Source organism: Schistocerca cancellata, chromosome 4 (assembly GCF_023864275.1).
Source record: "Schistocerca cancellata isolate TAMUIC-IGC-003103 chromosome 4, iqSchCanc2.1, whole genome shotgun sequence".
Classification (NCBI taxonomy): domain Eukaryota; kingdom Metazoa; phylum Arthropoda; class Insecta; order Orthoptera; family Acrididae; genus Schistocerca; species Schistocerca cancellata.
This window is the reverse complement of record NC_064629.1, coordinates 169,132,539-169,155,961: the sequence shown is the minus strand read 5'-3', so window position 1 is coordinate 169,155,961 and position 23,423 is coordinate 169,132,539. Positions and strand designations below refer to the sequence as shown.

Below are 23,423 nucleotides of genomic sequence, written 5' to 3'. Positions count from 1 at the left end.
ATGATGACAGGAATGTCAAGGAGCTCCTCACAGGAAACAATACCTGTGACAGCAGCTGTTGCAGTTTTAATCAGGATACGGCTACTTCACATTTTGCTTACTGGGAAGGGGACTATTTCTCACCAGTTCTTTTAAATCTGTTTTCCTCTCACTGCGTGGCTATGAAAGAAACAATCTTGGGATCATATCTTTCCACACGGAACTTATCATTCTCTCTACTGAGAATGCTGGGGTCTTGTGGTCACCAGCACGAGAAGGTTTTATCCTTTTCATCACACACTGTCTACCATGGTCCAGTGGCTCCTCTCCCCATGGGCACCATCATGCCACAACAATGGCTATACAACATGATAACTGTTTCCCATGGCCCCTGTACCCCATACTCAATAAGCAGATATTCCTAGGTATGCATGTGGAGTTGTCAGTTCTGGCACCAACAGTATGATCCCCACATTGTCAGGAAGCTATGACTTTTTGGGTACCTGACAACCCCCCCCCCCCCCCCCCCCCCAACTAACAATGAACTGTCTACCACGTTACACGTTGTGCACCTAACATCCACTCACACAAAAGGTGTTTAACTTAGGACTGTACAATGAGTGGAATGTATGCCACATTTGGCGACCTACCCTGCATATTTTGCACTACTGTAAAATTTTGGAAGAATGGAGGTAAGACATGGAAGAGGGAATCAAACATGAGCTAATGCAAATGACTGAGGGAAAAGAAGGCTACAAGCAATGAAATAAGCAATCATAATCAGAATCCCACAAAAAAGGCAAGCTATTAACAGGGATGCAGTCCTACATACAAAGTCAGATAAAACAAATAACCAGAGAGTAAAACTGCAGTGCAGATAAGGAGTAAGTATTGCAATGGCTTGGGGCCCTATGCTCACCACACATGTATCCACAGAAGAGTTGCAAGCCCCATGTGGGATTTGAAAAATGAAAGTCCACTATTATGGAACACCCCATGTGAGTAACACTAATACAACTGGCACCTATGGTGCAGTAGGTCTCCAAATGTCATTTGCTACTAACTGTTTTGATTCAACAACCATCCAACCCCATCAACACTGAGTGCACACATGTAAGTAAGTGTACACCAGGTCACCGAAAGACTTGTCCAAAAGCTAGCAAAGTTTCAATTATTTCCCGTGTGCCTGTCGAAAACTCAAAGCCTGAAATAACATATGTTGAAAACTTATTAGTTAATGTGATTACCACAAAGTATATGAAATTTTTTATGATGAGGACCTGAAAAGTTATGACTGTTCCTTTCCTGACAGTGAATAGTCTAATGATGGATTCTTCCAGTAGATGCCTCTGTAACACATACAGTTTTGAAATGAATGACTGTCAACTGTAGGGAAATGTCCTTTAGATTTAAGTACTTGTTTTTGTAAATGCTATTTCATGTGTTCTAAAGTTTTACAGTTGCCAACATTAGAAACTGTTTTACATGCAGCACGTGGCACCATCACAGAATTACTGTTCTTTCCACCAAATGATAAGTAAACAAACTGAAAATAATGTACTTCATCTAGATGCTGCCAAAGTGAAACACAAGGAAGATAGTGGAAGAGCAATTTTTATCCACAAAGTCAGTTCATTAAACATGTCAAAAACATCACTGCAAAAATTTTTGACAGAACACAGTTCTAGTCCCCAATCCCTTGTCAGGAAAAAGTTTTTAATGTTGGCGCTGGGCCAGAGTCATACAGTATTTTTTTAAAGAATATACCACAATTTGACTGCATATTTCTATATATTTCTTGTGTACAATCAAGATTTTGGTTTTCACGTCATTATCTAGTACAGTGTTCGTAGAACATTTAACATCATTTTCCTGTGTACTGTGCAGGATGACAAATACACAGTTCAACACATTTGCTTAATACTGACATAAATGGCACAAAATTAACGTCTTGTAGGAATGCAGTGCATTATGATACAAACACATCATATCTGGGAATGTCAGTACATGGCACAATGGGCAAATGTCATGTTTAACTTGGTTCTTCAAGTTAAAATGACAAAGAATTGCGCAACTTCCTCCATGATATAAAGCGACCAATGAGAGACTATGCTGTAATATTCTCCTCCACCTTCTGAATTAGAAACAATTACTACAGTATCTACGTATGACTAACAAAATTGTGTGCATTTGTTGTCCTATAATTTTCATGCAGTTTTTCTAGCTTCTATATCATATACCCAACAGGCCACTTTATGAACTCTGGAGAAGGGTACATATGGACCAGTATCATTTTACCCCCTCCTACTCCATTTGTGATCAATGCACTGGAAAAAATTCTGTTACCAAGCTATAATTTCCCTAATTTTAACATGATGGTTATTACTAGATATTCATGTGAGAGGAAGCAAGAGGGTTTTCGACTTGTATTTGATAATACGCACTATTAGATTTTCAAGAGTAAATCTGTATGTCGCACAAAGTCTTTCATATAGTCCACTTTCAGTGAAATTTTATCATCTCCCATTGAAGTTTGAAAAGCTTCATCCACACAGTGTTTCCTTCATAGTTATTATAGGGAACTACTATACCATCACACCTAACAACTGACTTACTCTACTACACTCAAATATGCAGTCAAAATTAAAAGCACATGACAATGATTCAAAGCACCTGATAAAGATAAATCCCATTACTTATCAATGCTCTGTTTTCTTACTCATCGGCAAAGATGCTGGTTTTATTGTTTTAAAAATACCTCTCCTTGGATATTTTTTCCCAACGTATTACAGTATCACAGTTAAAGTCTACTGCAGAGTTTTAATATGCCTACAAGACATTAACACACATTTTACTGCAGAGTGGAACTATGACTTTAATATGGACCTTTATCTTTTTGCAGAAACTGGAATGCACTGTCCGTGCGAGCTAAAAATTTGACTGACAGTCTTGCGTATTCTTTTAACACATCAAGTAATTTAATATTGGATTTTTTATAAATATTAATTTATGGGTAATTTAATGCCTCTATATGAAAAGAGAAGAAACCACTTATTTTACATAATTAAGTTACACAATTGTTTAACTCACCAATTTAATAATCTTTATAAGCATCCAGTTGTTAGTAGAAGTGGTCATCAGCTTGAAGAATACAGGTGCTAAACTCAGATAATTCTTTGGATTCTTGCGAGCTAGTTCACAAACTACATTTACAGCAGCTGACTGCACACCTAGAAACATTAAAGGTAATAAATGGGATTAGTAGGGTATAATCATCAGTAACAACAGTTGCTAAATTAGTAAATCAGTACATTTACAGCAGCTGACTGCACACCTAGAAACATTAAAGGTAATAAATGGGATTAGTAGGGTATAATCATCAGTAACAACAGTAGCTAAATTAGTAAATCAGTAATTTAGGCCATTAAATAATTATTTTTAGCAGTAATATCTACATCTATATTCCACAAGCCACCATACAGTGTGTGGTGGAGAGTACCCTGTACCTCCTTTCCTGTTCCACTCAAATACAGAGTGAAGGAAAAATGATTGTCTATATACCTCCATACGAGCCCTAATTTCTTACATCTTATCTTCATGGTCCTTACGCAAAATGTATGTTGACGGCAGTAGAATTATTCTGCAGTTAGCTTCCAATACCGGTTCTCTAAATTTTCTCTATATTGTTCGTTGAAAAGAACGTCGCCTTCCCTCCACAGATTCCCATTTGAGTTCCTGAAGCAATCTGGTCTGCCAAATCATTTATGTATACCGAAAACAACAGCGGTCCTATCACACTTCCATGGGGCACTCCTGACGAAAACCTCATCTCTGATGAACACTCGCTGTTGAGGACTACATACCGGGTCCTGTTACTTAAGAAATCTTCAAGCCACTCACATACCTGTGAACTTATTCCATATGCTCGTACTTTCATCAACAGTCTGCACTTGGGTACTGTGTCAAATGCTTGCCGGAAATCTAGGAATACGGAATCTGCCTGCTGCCTTTCTGCCACGATTTGAGAATAACATGTGAGAAAAGGGCAAGCTGAGTTTTGCATGAGCAATGCTTTCTAAAACTGTGCTGATTCAGGGACATAAGCTTCGTGGCCTCAAGAAAATTTATTGTGTTCGAACTGAGAATATATTTGAGGGTTCTGCAGAAAACTGATGTTAGGGATACTGGTCTGTGATTTTACAGGTCCGTTCTTTTACTTTTGTTATATGCAGAGAGTCACCTGCACATTTTTCCAGTCATTTGGGACTTTGTGCTGGGAGAAGAGATCTGTGATAAATGCAAGCTACGTAGAGGGCCAAATCAATAGAGTTCTTTTTATAAAACTGATCTGGGATTCCATCCGGACCTGGTGATTTGCTTGTTTTCACCACTTTCAATTGTTTCTCTATACCAGGGATGCTGAGTACTATGTCGTCCATATAGGAGACTGTCCAATCGTCAAATGATGGTATGTTTGCACGATTCTCCTGTGTGAACGATTTCTTGAATGTGAAATTTATAGCTTCAGCTTACATTTGCTATCTTCAACTGCCACACCAGACTGGTCATCAAGGGACTAAATGGCAGCCTTAGACCTGCTTAGTGATTTTACATAGGAGCAGAATTTTCTCGCATTCTTTGCCAGATCTTTTGCTAAAGTGTGACAGTGGAAGTAGTTGTATGCTTCGCACACAGATCTTCCCACAGATGCATGAATCTCCACTGAACTTTGCTTGTCACCATTTGTGCGTTCCCTTACGAACCGAGAGTGCAACAGCTTCTGCTTCCTCAGCATCCACCGAATTTCGTTATTATACCATGGTGGGCCTTTTCCATGCTTTAACCACTTGCTATGCAAATAACTCTCTGGACAATGATTTACAGCCTGCTTTAATCTTGCCCATAATTCCTCTACATCCATCTTACTGGAATTAAGCGATGTCAATTCCTGTTTAAGAGAGATGCTAACAACTGCTTACCTGCTCCACCTAGCAGAAACTCTCTCCTAGCCTTCTTGACTAAATTGTAACTGCTATAATGACAACATGATTGCTAATTCCCATTTCTATACTGACACTGCTGATAGATAGATAGATACTTGCTACTTGTAGCTACGAGGTCTAAGATATTTCCATTGCACGTGGTCTACCGAGCTAACTGCTCAAGATAGTTTTCAGAAAACATGTTCAAAAGTATTTCACATGACTGTCTGTCTGTCTGTCTGTCTGTCTGTCTGGAACCCCTGCAATGAATCCCTACACATGCCAGTCTATACTCCGTTGGTTAAAGTCACCTCCAACTAGTGTTGCATGATGTGGGTATTTACGCGCTGCTGACCATAGACTTCCTTTAAATTACTCTAGAACTGTCATAGCAGAACTGGATGGCCAGTAAAAACCTCCAACAATTAACTTGTGTTTTCACCTACACCTGTTATATGTGACCAGGTAACTTCACAGCGATATTCTACCTCGACCTCAATAGAGTCAATGTTTTTGTCAGCTGCAATGAGCACTCCCCCTCCTATTGCCTCTAATTTGTCTTTCCAATATAAGTTCCATGACTTGCTAAATATCTCTGAGCTATCCACCTTGGGTTTCAGCCAGCTCTTGGTCCCAAAAATAATTTGATCGCAAGAACTTTCCTGCAGTGCAGTAAATTCGGGAACTTTATTACAAATACTTCAATAGTTTACTGATAAAATTTTGACAGTCAGTGAGTCTTTGTTCAGAACACCATCTGACTTCCCTTGCCGTGTACAGACTGATGAGTGTTCATTAGAGCACCTAAATTACTGCCTAGTCTAGCTCCCCAAAATCCATGTAATCTCTCTGAATGTTCCAAGTGCAGACAGTGCTTCAATTTTTAGCATTAATATGCTTCACACAGTATAATCACTACTGAGTGGCATTACCAAAGTGAATGAACCTCATTGTATATTCATGAACTGTTCACTTTGATGCTATGTGACGATTCTGAGAGAAAAATTATCAGCCTTACTACAGCGGCAGGGAGTGGGATCGGTCCAAAACCATCTGTCACAAGGCTGAATCCGCCATGAACAATACTATATATGGATCTCAGCTAGAATGATGTTGCCGAGTTGTACACCGAACTGCAAGTCAGCCAGGACCACACAAAAGCCATACTGAACGTGAGCAGAAATGGTCTGTCTGCTCCCCATGACCTGCAGCTACTATAGTCTGACATTCAGTGCCTTTAACGCTCTTGGCCTCACATGAAAACAATAGTTTTTAATTCACAATGTCACCACACATTCAGAGTTCAGACAGGTTAAATATTCTAACAAGAATGGTTTAAACCATCCCCAACACACTTTCTTACATTAGACTTTCAGTCAATGGGATCACTTTCTTGTGTTTATCCTTGGACAAACAGTGGTTTAAAAAAGGAAAGCCTTTCATTTCTCATCCAGTGTTCATGTTTTAGAAATTCTTTATTCAAGTCATTGAATTTCTCTCTCTACAAATTTCTTCCTACATAGGTGATGACCACATTTGCACCAAGTGTTAACAATATTTCAACTCAGTCCCTGCTTTCGTGCACTTCGAGCTGTATGGCTTTCAGACCAAAAGAAAAATAAAATGTCCATTTCCCCTTTAATGATGAAGTTCCCCAATTTCATTCATTTTATTATGATTCTCTTGCATGCAGGGCCAAAGCTTGAAATGCCTGTTAATGGATTCTTTCAATACCCCAGAGACAGATACCTTCCAGCCTACTATGAAATAGTTCATTCCCAGCCAAATCACTGTTTCATATATATAGAAAATATTTACGTATTTGTAATCAGTCAATATACTGCAGCCTTTTTAATGAAGGCTGCAATTTATTTGAAAACTATCAAATGAAATGTGTAAATACTGTACTTCAGGAAATAATAGCATAAGTTTATTTAATGATGGAGGTGGGGGAAATCTTAAGCCAAAAACTTCGAAAGAATACTAATAATATTTTTGTTCCTTATTTGGCTGCCAAATCCATTGTAAATAGACACAAAAAATGATAATTTCTCAGGTATGTATTCATTCTGTAATAAGTTGTTGATGCAATTTGATCGGAGCCTTTCTTATGTACTGCCTGAAGCCATACAAGGACAAACATTTTGTCCTTTTCCTTACAATTCTTTATTAGTTCCTATACCATTAGCGAAATTGTAAATGTATAATCTGCATAAATAATGTACACCCAGACACAGATATGATGACTCTTCTGATAGTCAAAGGCTAGTGTTGTTCCTTCATCAACATTACACTTCACACGTTCACGTTCATGGACTGCAGACCTCATTTCGATAAGATTTGTTTCGAGAAATCTTCCATGCAGCAACCGAAGTCTGGAAATATGCGTAGAATTCTAAAGAAGTTAGTGTCATTGGCTGGTGTGCTGCAGGTTGCCAGTTAAAACTCCACCACCTGCATTTATTTGTCATTAAGCATTTCTCCCTCCGGGAAGGTTCTCGAAATTTCTTATATTTGTAACATTTGTATATTCTGTAGTGTTCAATGTCTGGACAATTAGCTGCACACACTTTCCAAGAGTTCAGTTCTGTTCTGGCTGTACATTGGTCTTTGTAATAAGCATGTTTTAAGTGCTAAGTGTTGAAGTGTTGTGCATCACTTATGACTCTGCTTTCAGATTTGGACTTACATGATGCTATTTGGTGGGTACGCAAGGTATTTCAAAATATCTGCATCATTGTAGCTTGAATTAGACAATGTAAAAGTTATTGACTACACAGACAGGAACTGGAATACAAGCAGGACATTGCTCACAAGGCTCGTATTTTCAGGAAACAATGGATTTCAAAACTGCATCCAGAGATGCTGTCAGGACCTGAAAAAATGGCTGAAAGGATTTGACCAAGTTGCCAAGGACAACATGTGGGATGAAAGACGTGTTTGGCAAATGTGTAGTTTTTACTTGGATGGCACAGCCCATAAGTGGTTCCAGAGGAATGAAGAGAAATTTGATAGCTGGGGCAAATCCTAGGCTGTACTGAAGAAAATGTTTGGTGATACTTGACAAAGTTAATATAGAAAAATAACAATTTAAGAACAGGGCCAAATGTCTTGTGGAAATGACAGTTGTGCATACGGAATGTTTTGGCCCTACATCAGATTGTAAATTCAAATACAACATAAGCTGAAAAAATATCACTACTGATGAAAGGAGCTGCAGAAGACATGCAAACAAGCTCTTTCAGTAAAAAAATGTCACAATAACAAATGACTCCATAAAGTGGCACCAATACATCAAGAAAATGCTACAGAAAAAGTGGCAGATGAAACAAATACAACCATCTAACACCTAATGTTGCCCCTATGGCAGTTGTGGAAGACCACTGAAGCCTCGCATCTCTCATACGCTAGTTTGTAAGCTACAACTGTTGGACCGAGTGAGCAAGAGACAGCAGCCATGAATGTCAAGTCCATGAGGCAGGAGGAAATAGAGAAGGATGAAGAGGGGGTATAACAATCTTTACCACCAATCTCCTCCACCATATGAATGCGTCATAAAGAATGTACTCTGCTAACATATGACCCAGCCATCAAATGACAACCCAACACCCGACCAACGCAGATACAACCAAGTCCTCCAGCAAGAATAATGCACCATAGAAGGACATACATTTGGAGGACAGTGGCCAATACACTAGTATGTTTCCACTGTTGATGCCCTGGATACATTTTATGCTACTGCAGATATAGAAGATGAGTTTTTGATGACCACTATGCTGCAACACATCAACCTTCACAACAGTCCTACTCATGCCACTCAAAGAGAGATGATTATAATCTACCTGTGGGACAAAGCCCATCACCATACCCTGGATGAAGTCTCTTGCCACTTGTCTAGCTGCTGAATTCAGGAAAACTAAACAAGACAACTACGCCACCATCGACAGTCAACGTGTACAGCTGTTAGTCAACTTGGGGACTTATTTTACTGTAATGTTCAATGCTGATCACCACCATCATCTACAGCTCAAGAAGACTACATTCTGTGATGCGACAGTGTGATACGACAGTGACTGTGCTGACGGACACAAATGGGACACAGGAACATGTTTTATGAGAATAACTATCACTGAGAGAACATAGCCCTTCAAATTTATGATTTTAATGGAATGTATTCAATATTTTACACAGATGGGATGTCTTGCAAGCATTACAATAAGTCAGACTGTGGAAGACATATGCTCCACATTGACAAAGTTATTTCAACAAGCACACACAACAAACGTAGCTCTGGCCAGTTGTTTTCCAGTTAGGATGTGGTTCCCCATCATCATCATCATCATCATCATCATCATCATCATCATCATCAATGAGATGAGTTCCAGTTATCGATCTAGAACATCTGTGAAGCTCTTGTCAGTTGCAAAAAGCTACTCTGGCTCACAAAAGAAATCTACATGCCAAAAACGGTCATAAGCATTGGAGGTGGTCAAGAGGAACTACAGATTACTAACTGTCACAAGAGGCCACAGATCATCCTAAAGGTACGTGCATTGGAACAATCGAACCAGTTCAAGAAGGGCAGATTAATGTCACTGATGAAGAATTGTGCATCACTACCATTACAGATAAAGTAGCGGAGGAAACTACTCTCAAAACTGCTGATACACCCTAGCCTGATTGAGGAACTAAGTTGAATAGTGTTAGGCATTCAGTGCCACTTTTCAGATGCTTTCAAAACTGGAGTGGAGAAAAAGACAGACCAAACAGCCCATGGTGCACTGTATCAACAATGGGGATCATTAACCAAGTAGCCAGCACTCATATAGTGTACCATTGGCTGAATGACAGATAACCTGGCAGGAAGTGGAAAAGGTTCTGCAACATGACATCACTGAACCTAGTGTGTCCTTGGGTTGTCTGCTGTGGTCCTCGTGAAGAAGCAACGTGGCACTTGGTGTTTCAGCATCGAGTACTGATTACTGGAGGAAAAAAAGAAAAAGTGTGTCTACCCAATGGTGCGCATTGCTGACACCCTAGACAGCTCGAGAGGAGTGCAGTATTTCTTAACTATGGACATGTTGACAGGCTACTGACAAATCGAGGTTAACAAAGCTGACTGGGAAAAGACTACCTACATAACTCTTGATTGTCACCATGAGCTCCACGCTATGACATTTGGACTATGTAATGCTTCAGCCACCTTCAAGCATATGATGGGCAACTAGCTTGGACATCACAAACGGACAACGTGTCTTTGCTATCTGGATGCCATCATTGATTTTCCAAAGACATTCGAAGAACATCTAAGCTGCCTGACAATACAACTATGTTTAAGTGTGTTCTGACAGCAGACCTCCATCTGAATCTGAAAAATTGCCTGTTTGCTGTCCGAGAAATAAAAATCTTTGAGTATCCAATGAAGGGTGCTGTAGTCCATCTTTACCCAGAGAAGCAGTCAAAGATAGTCTGATTTCTAGACACGTTTCTGATGTGAAGTTTTCACAGAATTTTCTCGTACTACTGACGATTCATTAGGGACTTTTGTACAAAGGCACATCCCTTGCAAGGACTGCTGGGAGAACTAAATTTTCCTGGAATGTGGTATAAGAAATAAATTTCCTTGTCCTTACGGTGGCAATAACATCTTCTCCAGAGCTAGCACTGTGCAACGAGAATACCGAGACAGAACTTCATATCAAATAGTGGTTATGGGATAGATGCAGGTCTAGTACAAAACTAGGAACATGCTGCAAAGTTAATAGCTTATGCTTCCAGAATACACTTCAAGTCTGATAAGAAATACTCTGCAACAAAGAAAGAGTACCTTGCAGTTGTTTGGGCCATTAACAAGCTCCAGCCATATTTATTTGGCAACCCTTTCACCATCACAATGGAGCACTATTCTCTATGCTGGCTGATTAGCCTGAAGAATCAATCTGTTGATTGATGAGATGAGCACATTACTTCATGAATATGTCATCAGAGCGGTATGTAACAACTGACGCAAACACAAGGATGCCAATTGCCTTTCAAGGAATCCAGTGGTAGAGCACAGCAGTGTGGATGAAATGTCAGTCATTGCTGCATTGCATGTGAAACAGCCATCTCTCAATGTTTTGGAGATTCACAGAAAAGGTTTGCATTTATCAAAGCATTTCATAACTAGTTTTAAAACTATGATGATACCTGGTGAAAGAGAGTTGATATAATAGTTGGTAAATGTTGACAACACCGTATTAGTTGCTGTACGAAATCAATTTGCTGGTTTGCATATAGTTTACATTAAGAAAATGAGAGATTGATATTCCCAACTGTTATTCCATAACTTTCACAATAAGGCTTATCTCTAATGTGTATTCGGTGGAAATGTCTATGGAATGCTCCGTGATTACATCTCACACGAATTATGAAACTTGTACATTGCAAGGCTTCGAGGGAATGTTTGACTGTATTTGACTATATTATTTCCCTTGTGATGCGAATTGATATTCTTCTACCCATATATGTCTTATCAGTCTATGTACAGTAGTCTTCAGGTCTGATGATGGTAATTAGATGGTTTTAATAGTGCTGTTTTGACTGGCTGTTTTTGCTAAGTCACTGACCATTTCACTATATCATGTTAGCATATCCTTTGATCCACATAAATTTGATCTGCTTTCAGAGATATTTGTTTTCCTTTTTAGCAATGATGAAACCCATTACTAGTGGTTTAGATTTCTTGAAAATAGCGTGTGTCTGTATATCTTTGAGTAAGCTTCTGCAATCCATTGTAATCAAAATGTTTCTAAAGGTGCAAGTATAGCTGACACATCTGCTGCGAAACTTGAAATTTCACTAGGAAGCAAAATCAATTCTTTGTAACCTGTGCTTGGACAAAGGAATGCACACCCACTCTGCCATTACCTGGTGTTTTGGAGCCATCAGTATAAACACCAAAATCTTCTGGGAAATTATCAGCAATGCAGGTTTTTTTACTTAATGTCCTACTCCAGCATTTGCTTTTGTTGTAACGTAGAAGACATCAGCTACTGATATTATTTTTTTTATAAAAGTAGTCTAAATTAGGATATCATACAAAAGTGTATTGCAAGTAATGCCTGCGATTTTTTTATGGAAAAATTCAAACAGCCTTTTAAGTAAAACTGACATTTATTAACATTGTACATATTTACTCTTCATGTCCACATATTTAATTCTCAACATTGTCAGTCTGGCAGCAAATACATTTCTCCCAGCAAGAGACTAGTTTGTTGATACTGCAGAATGTTTGACTCTGTTGACAGAGCCACAGACCAGTCTCTGCTTGCATTGTTTCATGACTATTAAATTGAAGTTCACAAAGGTGTTCTTTAAATTTTGAAAACAGATTGGATGAGGCCAAGTCAGGATTCTACGGAGGATGATTGATGACAGTGGACCCAAGGCATCTGATTGTTGCAGATGTCGCAGCACTCAAGTATGGTCTGGCATTGTCATGCTGCAGGAGAGGGTGTTCCATGTGTGTATCTACATTTACATCTACATGGATACTCTGCAAATCACATTTAGGTACCTGGCAGAGGGTTCATCAAACCACCTTCACAATTCTCTATTATTACAGTCTCGTACAGTGCGTGGAAAGAACGAACACCTATATGTTTCCGAATGAGCTCTGGTTTCCCTTATTTTACTGTGGTGATCGTTTCTCCCTATGTAGGTCAGTGTCAACAAAATATTTTCGCATTCAAAGGAGAAAGTTGGTGATTGGAATTTTGTGAGAAGATTCCGTCACAACGAAAAATGCTTTTCCTTTAACGATCTCCAGCCCCAAATCCTGTATCATTTCAGTAACACTCTCCCCCATATTTTGCGATACTGCAAAACACGCTACCCTTCTTTGAACTTTTTCCATGTACTCCGTCAGACCTATCTGGTAAGGATCCCACACTGTGCAGCAGTACTCTAAAAGAGGATGGACAAGCGTAGTGTAGGCAGTATCCTTAGTAGATCAGTTACATTTTCTAAGTGTCCTGCCAATAAAACGCAGTCTTTGGTTAGCCTTCTCCACAACATTTTTTGTGTGTTCCTTCCAATCTAAGTTGTTCATAATTGTAATTCCTAGGTATTTAGTTGAATTTACGGCCTTTATATTTGACTGATTTATCGTGTAACCGAAGTTTAACGGATTCCTTTCAGCACTCATGTGGATGACCTCACGCTTTTCGTTATTTAGGGTCAACTGCCAATTTTCGCACCATTCAAATATCTTTTCTAAATCGTTTTGCAGTTTGTTTTGCTCTTCTGATGACTTCATTAGTCAATAAATGACAGCATTATCTGCAAACAACGTAAGACAGCTGCTCAGATTGTCTCCCAAAATGTTTATATAGATAAAGAACAGCAAAGGGCCTATAACACTAAATTGGTGAATGCCAGAAATAACTTCTATTTTACTCGATGACTTTCCATCAATTACTACGAACTGAGACATCTCTGACAGCAAGTCACAAGTCCAGTCACATAACTGAGACGATATTCCATAAGGACACAATTTCACTTTAAGCTGCTTGTGTGGTACAGTGTCAAAAGCCTTCTGGAAATCCAGAAATACATAATCAATCTGAAAACCTTCGTCAATTGTGCTCAACACTTCATGCGAATAAAGAGCTAGTTGTGTTTCACAGGAACGATATTTTCTAAACCCATGTTGACTGTGTGTCAATAGACCGTTTTCTTCGAGGTAATTCATAATGTTCGAACACAATATATGTTCCAAAATCCTGCTGCATATCGACGTTAACGCTATGGGCCTGTAATTTAGTGGATTAATCCTACTACGTTTCTTGAATATTGGTGTGTCCTGTGCAACTTTCCAGTCTTTGGGTACGGATCTTTCGTCGAGTGAACGGTTGCATATGATTGTCAAGTACGGAGCTAATGCATCAGCATACTCAAAGGAACCTAATTGGTATACAATCTGGACCAGAAGACGTGCTTCGAATTCAAAACTCTATCACAGCACACTGTTTCTCACACACTGACACAGTTATGTTACACACCACCATGTTACATGCTACAATTAGAGTACTCCAGTAGCAGAGGGCTGCAAATATGCAGACATTAATAAAAATATGTAGAATTTTAACATTGTTTGTTTTACATAAAAAGTTTGAAAAGTTTTCACATAAAAAAATTCAGAGGCATTACTTTTCAGCACACCCTCGTATCTCTTAATGAGTAGATTATGACAGAATTTTAAACTTTTAAATTCTGTCAATAATTATGTAAAATATTGAAAATTGAATTTTTGTTGCAGCTAGTACCAGGTTCTGCGTTCCAAGTTCTTGGACAGTGTTTTAGTAATTTAGATCTGTTTTGGAATGCTCTCGAAGTTTCTTATGTTGGTAATGTTTGCATATTCGAGAATATTTAATGTTTGTACAATTAGCTACATTCTCTGTCCACGAGTTGAGTTCTGTTTTGGCTATGCATTAGTGTTCATAATAAACATGCTTTAGGACTAAGTGTTGTACTTCACTGACGACCCTCTTTTCAGATTTGGACTTGATTGTGATTTACAAACGTAACATAATTTGTAACAACATTTACAAACATGCTGAGTTATTAGCACCAAATTCAGAAGACCGTCAACTCAGAAAACTAGTACACTCCTTGGCAGTGATTCAGTTATTTGGCATTCACACATACACATGGTTATACTGTGTGATGAAAACCTAGAATATCCCAAAGAATTACACATTGCTGAAGAACAAAAGATAATTATAACAATTCAATTCCAACATGACAGCCTACCTAATCTTATTCATAGAACTCATCCCAGAACTTCAGCCTTCAAATAATAGACAGCTACGAAAAAATTTAAGTGAACCATGGTTGTGAAAACACACACAACCTCTCAGCATCAAATAATCCAGAGCTAATAATGAGCAGCAAAATGGCTACAGTGATTAGTGAATACAGGGTTCCCATAACGAGACTGAATATCATAACTCCCATATCCATCAAAAATAAATGAAAAATATGTCAATTAAAAAAAAAAGCAGAAAAAGTTCTGCTTGACACCATCCTGAGAGACAATCCCCACTCCTTCCAAATTAACAATGTAAGTGTACACCAGATGTTGCTTGAATTCAAAGAACGAGTATCAACAGCAATTGAGAGATTTATACCAAATAAATTAACAAATGACAGTTGATCCCCCATGGTACACAGAACAGATCAGAACATTGTTGCACAAACAACGAAAACAGCATGCCAAATTCAAGTGAATGCAAAATCCCCAAGATTGAATGCCTTTTACAGAAGCTCAAAATCTAGCGCAGACTTCAATGCCAGATGCTTAAAATAGTTTCAACAATGAAACCTTGTCTCAAAACCTGGCAGAAAAAGAGATTCTGGTTGTATGTAAAGTATGCTAGTGGCAAGAGACAATCAATGTCTTCTCTGCACAATAGCAATGGGAATACTATCGATGACAGTGCTGCTAACACAGAGCCTTCAGAAATTCCTTCACCAAAGGAGACAATGTAAATATTCCAGAATTCGAATCAAGAATAGCTACCAACATGAGTGACTTAGAAATAGACATCCCCAAATTAGTGATGCAACTTAAATCACTTAATAAAAGCAAGTCCTCCAGCCCAGAGTGTATACCACTTAGGTTCCTTTCAGAGTATGCTGGTTCAGTAGCTCCATACCTGACAATGATATACAACCACTCACTTGATGAAAGATCCATTTATTCAAAGACTAAAAAATTGCAAGGTCACACCAATATTCCAGAAAGGCAATAGGAGTAATCCACAAAATTATAGGCCCATATCGTTAATGTCAATATGCAACAGGATTTTGGAACATATATTGTGTTCAAACATTATAAATTATGTCAAAGAGAACGGTATATTGACACCTAGCCAACACGAATTTACAAAACATCATTCTTGTGAAACAACCAGCCCATTACTCACATGATGTGTCTAGTGCTATCAACAAAGGATGTTTTTTAGACTGTACCTCACAAACAGCTTGTTATCAAATTGCATGCTTACGGAATATCGTCTCAGTTATGTGACTGGATTCATGCTTTCCTGTCAGAGTGGTCACAGTTTGTATTAACTGACAGAAAGATATCAAAACAGAAGTGATTTCTGGGGTTCCCAAAGGTAGTTTCATAGGTATTCTGTTGTTCCTTATCTATATAAATGGTTTAGGAGACAAGCTGAGCAGCCATCTTAGGTTGTTTGCAGATGATGCCTAGTAAAGTGATCAGAAGATCATAACCAATTGCAAAACAATTTAGGAAAGAGATCTGTATGGTGCAAAAATTGGCAATTGACCCTAAATAACTGAAAGTGTGAGGTCATCCACACGAGTGCTAAAAGGAATCTTTTAAACTTCAGTTACACAATAAATCAGTCAAATCTAAAGGCCGTAAATTCGACTAAATATGTAGGAATTATAATTACGAACGATGTCAATAGGAAAGAAGACACACAAAATGTGGGGAAGGACCAAAGACTGCATTTAATTGGCAGAACACTTAGAAGATGCAACAGATCCACTAAAGAGATTGCCTACACTATGCTTGTCTGTCCTCTTTTGGAGTACTGCTGTGTGGTGTGGGATCCTTACCAGATAGGATAAATGGAGTACGTTAAGAAAGTTCAAGGAAGGGCAGCAAGTTCTGTATTATCGAGAAACAGGGGAGTGAATGTCATGGACATGATGCAGGATTTGATGTGGACATCATTAAAACAAAGGCATTTCTCATTGCAGCATGATCTTCTCACGAAATTTCAATCACCAACTTATTTTCAATCACCAACTTTCTCCTTTGAATGTGAATATATTTTGTTGATGCTGACCTACATAGGGAGAAACAATCATCACAATAAAATAAGAGAATGCATGGGACAATACAGGTGTTTGTTTTTTCTGCAGACTGTTGACGAGTGAACTAACAGAGAATTATTGCGAAGGTCGTTTGATGAACCTTCTGTCAGACACGTAAGTGTGATTTGCAGAGTAGTCATGCAGATGTAGATACAGATGTAAATATAAATGTCACATGGGGAAGACTGACCAAAGTGTCCTAGATGTGTTAATAAACTTCATGTGAGACTTCATTCCAAAAGATTGTTCTCATCTTAATCTTTGAAGCCTATTTACTCTTATGTGAAACAATGTTACATAAGATTTTGGATAAAATGGTGAGCCATGTGTAAAAACGTCATTTCAAACACATTTCATGTACCAACAAAATTCAAGTTCTCAAAGAGGATAAAAAAGTTTCAGAGAGATAAATCTTAAGAAATACCAAAGTACTAAATTGCTCATGTTGCTGGTAAAAAAAAAAAGGGGTTAGAAGTGATATCAAAATAGGTTATCCCTTTAGAAACTATTCTGTATCTTTACTTACTAAAGTAACATGATGCAGAGCTTGGGGAGAGTGGGACTGGCAGGAGTCAGCTGACAAATTTGAACAAACACATACACATAAGAAACCCAAAAATGAAAAGAAGATAGTAGTTCAATTGGTAGTACATCATGGGTGTGTTACAAAATATATATTTTTGTGGTATACATACTTGCACTCAACTTACAGTGACAATACAAATACGGTAATACTGACCTGAATCAGTGTCTTCCAATTTCTCTTTAAGACGGGGAAATGCTGGTCGAAGAGCTTCAGGAAATTTTAAGAAAACCTTATACATCATAAGAACTGCTTTTTTACGAAGATATGATTTTGTTGAAGTGAGCTGGAATATAAGCAACATATTTACAGAAGAAAATTAAAATAAAAAATGAATTTTATAATACTAATAAATATTATCTACATTCTTAAAACAATTCAAAGAGTCAATGACATTTCCAAAATATAGTCTTTTAGTGTAACAAAACATTACATTGGTAGAAACCACAATACTCAGATCAGCCACAATTAGAAAATTTAAATTTAACCTGGGAGAGCAAAAGTTTATATCATCCTTTTCAGATAAGTTGTGTTACAGAAAACTGACATCTGCAAAAGAAATATTCAAATAAATTACTTTCTTTGTCTCCAATGATTACTATTGTGTCGTTATTTGTTAACTGTTAATGTATTACTACAGTAATGACTATAGACACTAATAAAAGTAAGAGAGAGAATCTCATGTGTGTTGGCTGTAAACTAAGTACTGGCCAGCAGTTCAGTCTAGTAAGTTTTCCCGACTGAATTTCCCTTTGATAAAATTATTATTGTACATTCTTTATCTATACAGCAATTCAGTGTCAGCTATTGCTTTAGGAGAGTTGTACACTTAAGCGAATGGTCCATGCTCTGCGTTTCGCACATGGTTGGAAATCACATAATCTTATGGAGAATTTCCCAGTTGTGCGAAGAGTCCACACCTGGTGGAGCTATGCATGCAACCACTCTGTGCTGTGGACCATTCACATCAGTTAAATACACAGGAACAAGTTTCTGCATATACAGTCCTGCAGACACCACATGCAGATGAAGCAGATAAACTTCATTTCACCAAAATATTTCACTAGTGGGGCAATAAGATTGTTCAGCAGAGAATTTTGAACATTGTGAAGTTGGGAAAAGATCAGCCAATTCAACACTGATGCGATCTTAGGGGACATTACAATAACTGTAGGAATTAAAATGTAATACTCGAAACACAAATGTAAAATTGTCTAATGCCCAATGAATGACATGCACAAGTTTTGAATGATTAAAAACTTTATTTAAATTAATCATCTTTCCTACACTTATACATGTTCTTATCTTAAGATACTGCAACTCATTCTATTGGAATACTAGTCTGACTCTTGAAAATGTTGAAAGGATACTTGTCTTGTATTCTACCAACAAGTTTGGCAAAAGAATGACTAGACATGTGAAAATAATTGTAAAATTCATCTTCATAATTACGCAATCTGGAACACAGTCTGAGGAATGATCCTTTCCTACATCCCTGTTCCACAACAGGATGCACCCATAATCTTTCACGTGTTGAATTTCTCTTTTAGTATGTCAGGTAGACTGAAATGATTTAAACACAGCAGTCTGACCTCCATACTTGCAATCAAACAGCAGAATGTGCTAGAGCACATATCACAGAGCACAGAACTCAGTACTCAGTACTCACCTGTGGAAACCATTGACACAGGCCACAAACTGCAAGCAAAACATGGAGTGTGGACCACCTGCTTAATTGTATAATGGGCCTTAAGCTCTTGACTTCCTATACTGACAGATTTCAGATGTATGCATTTGCAACTCCTGTAGTTGTCTGTATCTTACAGACTTGTTGCTCTTGAAAGCCAGTAAACACTATTTAGTCCCTCACGAGATTGTAATGCCAGGAAGCACGTACAATTGTGTAGGGGCTACCTTTATTATGGGCAAAATCTGTGCCAAAGATAGTATTACCAGCCACAATACTAACACTTTTGTCAGTCAACACATTTACATTCTCTCTTCTTCTTCCCCACCTTTGTATTTCCATGTTCTATATCTGTCTTCTGCCCTAACTGCTGAAAAAGTCTCTCTAATATACTGACTATTACAATCATTAAGCACTGCCTAGATGAAACAGGGATATATTTAAAATATAGATGTTATGGTAATAATAAATATAATACTTACAAGAGTCATTATATCATTTGCAAGATCTCTTGACAAATCAGCATTAATAAAACAGGAAAGTGCTGACAGTGCAACTCCAGCATCATACTGATTTTGACTATTTAAATCCTTGCGAATCATGTTTGTTGTTAACATAAGCAACTGAAAATGATAATTTTGAGTTGTCAGCAAAATTGTACAAATACGATCATTTTGTTAACTGTGCATATATTTTATTTCTTTTTTTTTTTAAATCAGAAATCAACACACCTCCGTATCTGCGTGGAAGCACTGTGATGATGCTAAATAACCAATTCTTTTGTAGGTAAATTTTGATGAGCTCATTACTTCTATTATGTTAAATCCGGCCCAGCTGATGTCATATCCCAGCATTTGGAGCTGCAACAACCAATATTTTCAATCAATAATTTGTTTTATAAATAGCTTTAGTAAGTATGTGATCTACATTTTCAAAATTACTTTTCAAGTCATAAGAAAAAAGGAAGATTGGGTTTAACTTCCCATTGACAGTGACGTCATTAGAGATGGAGCACAAGCTCAGATAGCGTCAAGGATGGGGAAGGAAATTGGCCACGCCCTTTGAAAGGAACCATGCTGGTATTTACATGGAGTAGTTTATAGGGAAATCATGGAAAAGCGAAAACTGGATGGCTGGACACCGGTTTGTACTGTCGTCCTCTTAAACATGAGTTCAGAATGCTAACCACTGTGCCACCTCACTCATTTTACAAGTCATGGTTTCAGACACTGTCAAACTGACAGATTGATCAACATCACAAATTACTTCCCATTAAAGACAAGATTTCCACTTTGGAAGTTAAAAGTTCATATAAGTTTGAGGAGACAATGTATATATGTAGTATGCACATGAAAGTTTGAGTGAATGTGCCCACGATGAGCACCCACAAACAGAAAAGTGAAAACCATCCATTAAATAAATAATATGATCTTATATAAAACAGTAATAGCCATGATAGTCAAGTTGGTGAGGTGCTAGACTATCAACCCTGGGTAGGACTGAGGGTTTTCCTCATTTCAGTCCCTCCAGGATGATGCCAGGTCAACTCAGCCTGCTATCAAATCAAGTATCAGAGATGTTTCCTGGGGGGTAAAAGGGTGCAGGGGCAATGAGCTCGCTCCTGCTACCTCGTAGTGCCATGGTGAACAAAAGGTGGGTTGAGTGCCATAGACTTTACCTCTTTTAATATAAAGCAATAATATGGGCTCAAACATTTCAGGTTAATTAATTATATGGTTCCAATAAGTACAAACAAAAACCCTTCCTTTTGTATCATCATAATAAAACATCAGCCACAATGTTGTTCTGTGTGAAATACATCATTTTTTTCCAATACAGTAGTAATAACTCAAAAATACACATCTGAGATCTCCCAGCTCAGCTGAGAATGTTGACAGGACGCACCAGTCTAGCTTGCCTTACTTTAAAGATAATAAATTTATCTTATAAACTAGTATTTTATACTGATGGCTTTGTACAGCTTCCAGGCATTTTTGGAAATTCATTACATAATATAGTGCTCTACTGTAACTTTGTTGTAACAACCCTTTTTGGTCTATATTCGGACCACCTTCTCGAGAGCTTTCTATGCAGAAAAAATAATGTGTCATACAAGAAGAATACAAGATTTTTTAAGTTACAAATTGTGTGAAACTTATAGTTCAGAAATATGATCAAATTATTTTTAGCATATGCTCTGTACTTTCTAGAGATTTCTATAACATAGTCTTAGCCCTGTAGGGGTCACTCACTGACAGGCCAGAAGCCCCTACTGGTTTGTTAGGATGCAGACTAAGGAGCTGTGTGGTATTGTTAGACACAATGAAACAGTATTCAAAATTATTCTATTTATTACTCAGAATGCAAGTAATTGCTGTGTTTTTTGTGATGTTGTTGTTGTGGTCTTCAGTCCTGAGACTGGTTTGATGCAGTTCTCAATGCCACTCTATCCTGTGCAAGCTGCTTCTTCTCCCAGTATGTACTGCAGCCTACATCCTTCTGAATCTGCTTAGTGTATTCATCTCTTGGTCTCCCTCTACGATTTTTACCCTCCACACTGCCCTCCAATATTAAATTGGTGATCCTTTGATGCCTCAGAACATGTCCTACCAACCGATCCCTTCTTCTAGTCAAGTTGTGCCACAAACTCCTCTTCTCCCCAATTCTATTCAATACCTCCTCATTAGATATGTGATCTACCCATCTAATCTTCAGGATTCTTCTGTAGCACCACATTTCAAAAGCTTCTATTCTCTTCTTGTCCAAACTATTTATCGTCCATGTTTCACTTCCATACATGGCTACACTCCATACAAATACTTTCAGAAATGACTTCCTGACACTTAAATCTATACTCGATGTTAACAAATTTCTCTTCTTCAAAAATGCTCTCCTTGCCATTGCCAGTCTACATTTTATGTCCTCCCTACTTCGACCATCATCAGTTATTTTGCTCCCCAAGCAGCAGAACTCCTTTACTACTTTAAGTGTCTCATTTCCTAATCCAATTCCCTCAGCATCACCCAAGTTAACTCAACTACATTCCATTATCTTCGTTTTGCTTTTGTTGATGTTCATCTTATATCCTCCTTTCAAGACACTGTCCATTCCGTTCAACTGCTCTTCCAATCCTTTGTTGTCTCTGACAGAATTACAATGTCATTGGCGAACCTTGAAGTTTTTATTTCTTCTCCATGGATTTTAATACCTACTCCGAATTTTTCTTTTGTTTCCTTTACTGCTTGCTCAATATACAGATTGAATAACATCGGGGATAGGCTACAACCCTGTCTCACTCCCTTCCCAACCACTGCTTCCCTTTCATGTCCCTCGACTCTTACAACTGCCATCTGGTTTCTGTAAAAATTGTAACTAGTCTTTTGCTCCCTGTATTTTACCCCTGCCACCTTAAGAATTTGAAAGAGAGTATTCCAGTCAACATTGTCAACAGCTTTCTCCAAGTCTACAAATGCTAGAAACGTAGGTTAGGTTTGCCTTTCCTTAATCTAGCTTCTAAGGTAAGTCATAGGGTCAGTACTGCCACACGTGTTCCAATATTTCTATGGAATCCAAACTGATCTTCCCAGAGGTTGGCTTCTACCAGTTTTTCCATTCGTCTGTAAAGAATTCGTATTAGTATTTTGCAGCCGTGGCTTATTAAACTGATAGTTCGATAATTTTCACATGTGTCAACACCTGCTTTCTTTGGGATTAGAATTATTATATTCTTCTTGAAGTCTGGGGGTATTTCGCCTGTCCCATACAGTTTGCTCACCAGATGGTAGAGTTTTGTCAGGACTGGCTCTCCCAAGGCTGTCAATAGTTCTAATGGAATGTTGTTTACTCCCGGGGCCTTGTTTCGACTCAGGTCTTTCAGTGCTCTGTCAAACTCTTCACTCAATATCATATCTCCCATTTCATCTTCGTCCACATCCTCTTCCATTTCCATAATATTGCCCTCAAGTACATTGCTCTTGTGTAGACCCTCTATATACTCCTTCCACCTTTCTGCTTTCCCTTCTTTTCTTAGAACTGGGTTTCCATCTAAGCTCTTGATATTCATAGAAGTGGTTCTCTTTTCTCCAAAGGTCTCTTTAATTTTACTCTAGGCAGTATCTATCTTACCCCTAGTGAGATAAGCCTCTACATCCTTACATTTGTCCTCTAGCCTTGCCTGCTTAGCCATTTTGCACTTCCTGTCAATCTCATTTTTGAGATGTTTGTATTCCTTTTTGCCTGCTTCATTTACTGCATTTTTATATTTTCTCCTTTAATCAATTAAATTCAATATTTC

At 38.0% G+C, this 23,423-nt stretch overlaps 1 protein-coding gene across 3 annotated transcripts in view; it reads right to left on the bottom strand.

Moving 5' to 3' along the window:
* LOC126183502 (AP-3 complex subunit delta-1) overlaps positions 1-23,423 on the bottom strand; it is a 258,274-nt gene that overhangs the window by 167,395 nt on the left and 67,456 nt on the right. For all 3 annotated transcript variants that reach the window (XM_049925545.1, XM_049925544.1, XM_049925546.1), the window contains 4 exons: positions 19,861-19,989; positions 19,612-19,752; positions 17,599-17,728; positions 3,070-3,209 (listed from right to left, as the gene is read on the bottom strand). In XM_049925545.1, the coding sequence (XP_049781502.1) occupies positions 3,070-3,209; positions 17,599-17,728; positions 19,612-19,752; positions 19,861-19,989 (540 nt within the window). The remainder of the gene's footprint in view (positions 1-3,069; positions 3,210-17,598; positions 17,729-19,611; positions 19,753-19,860; positions 19,990-23,423) is intronic.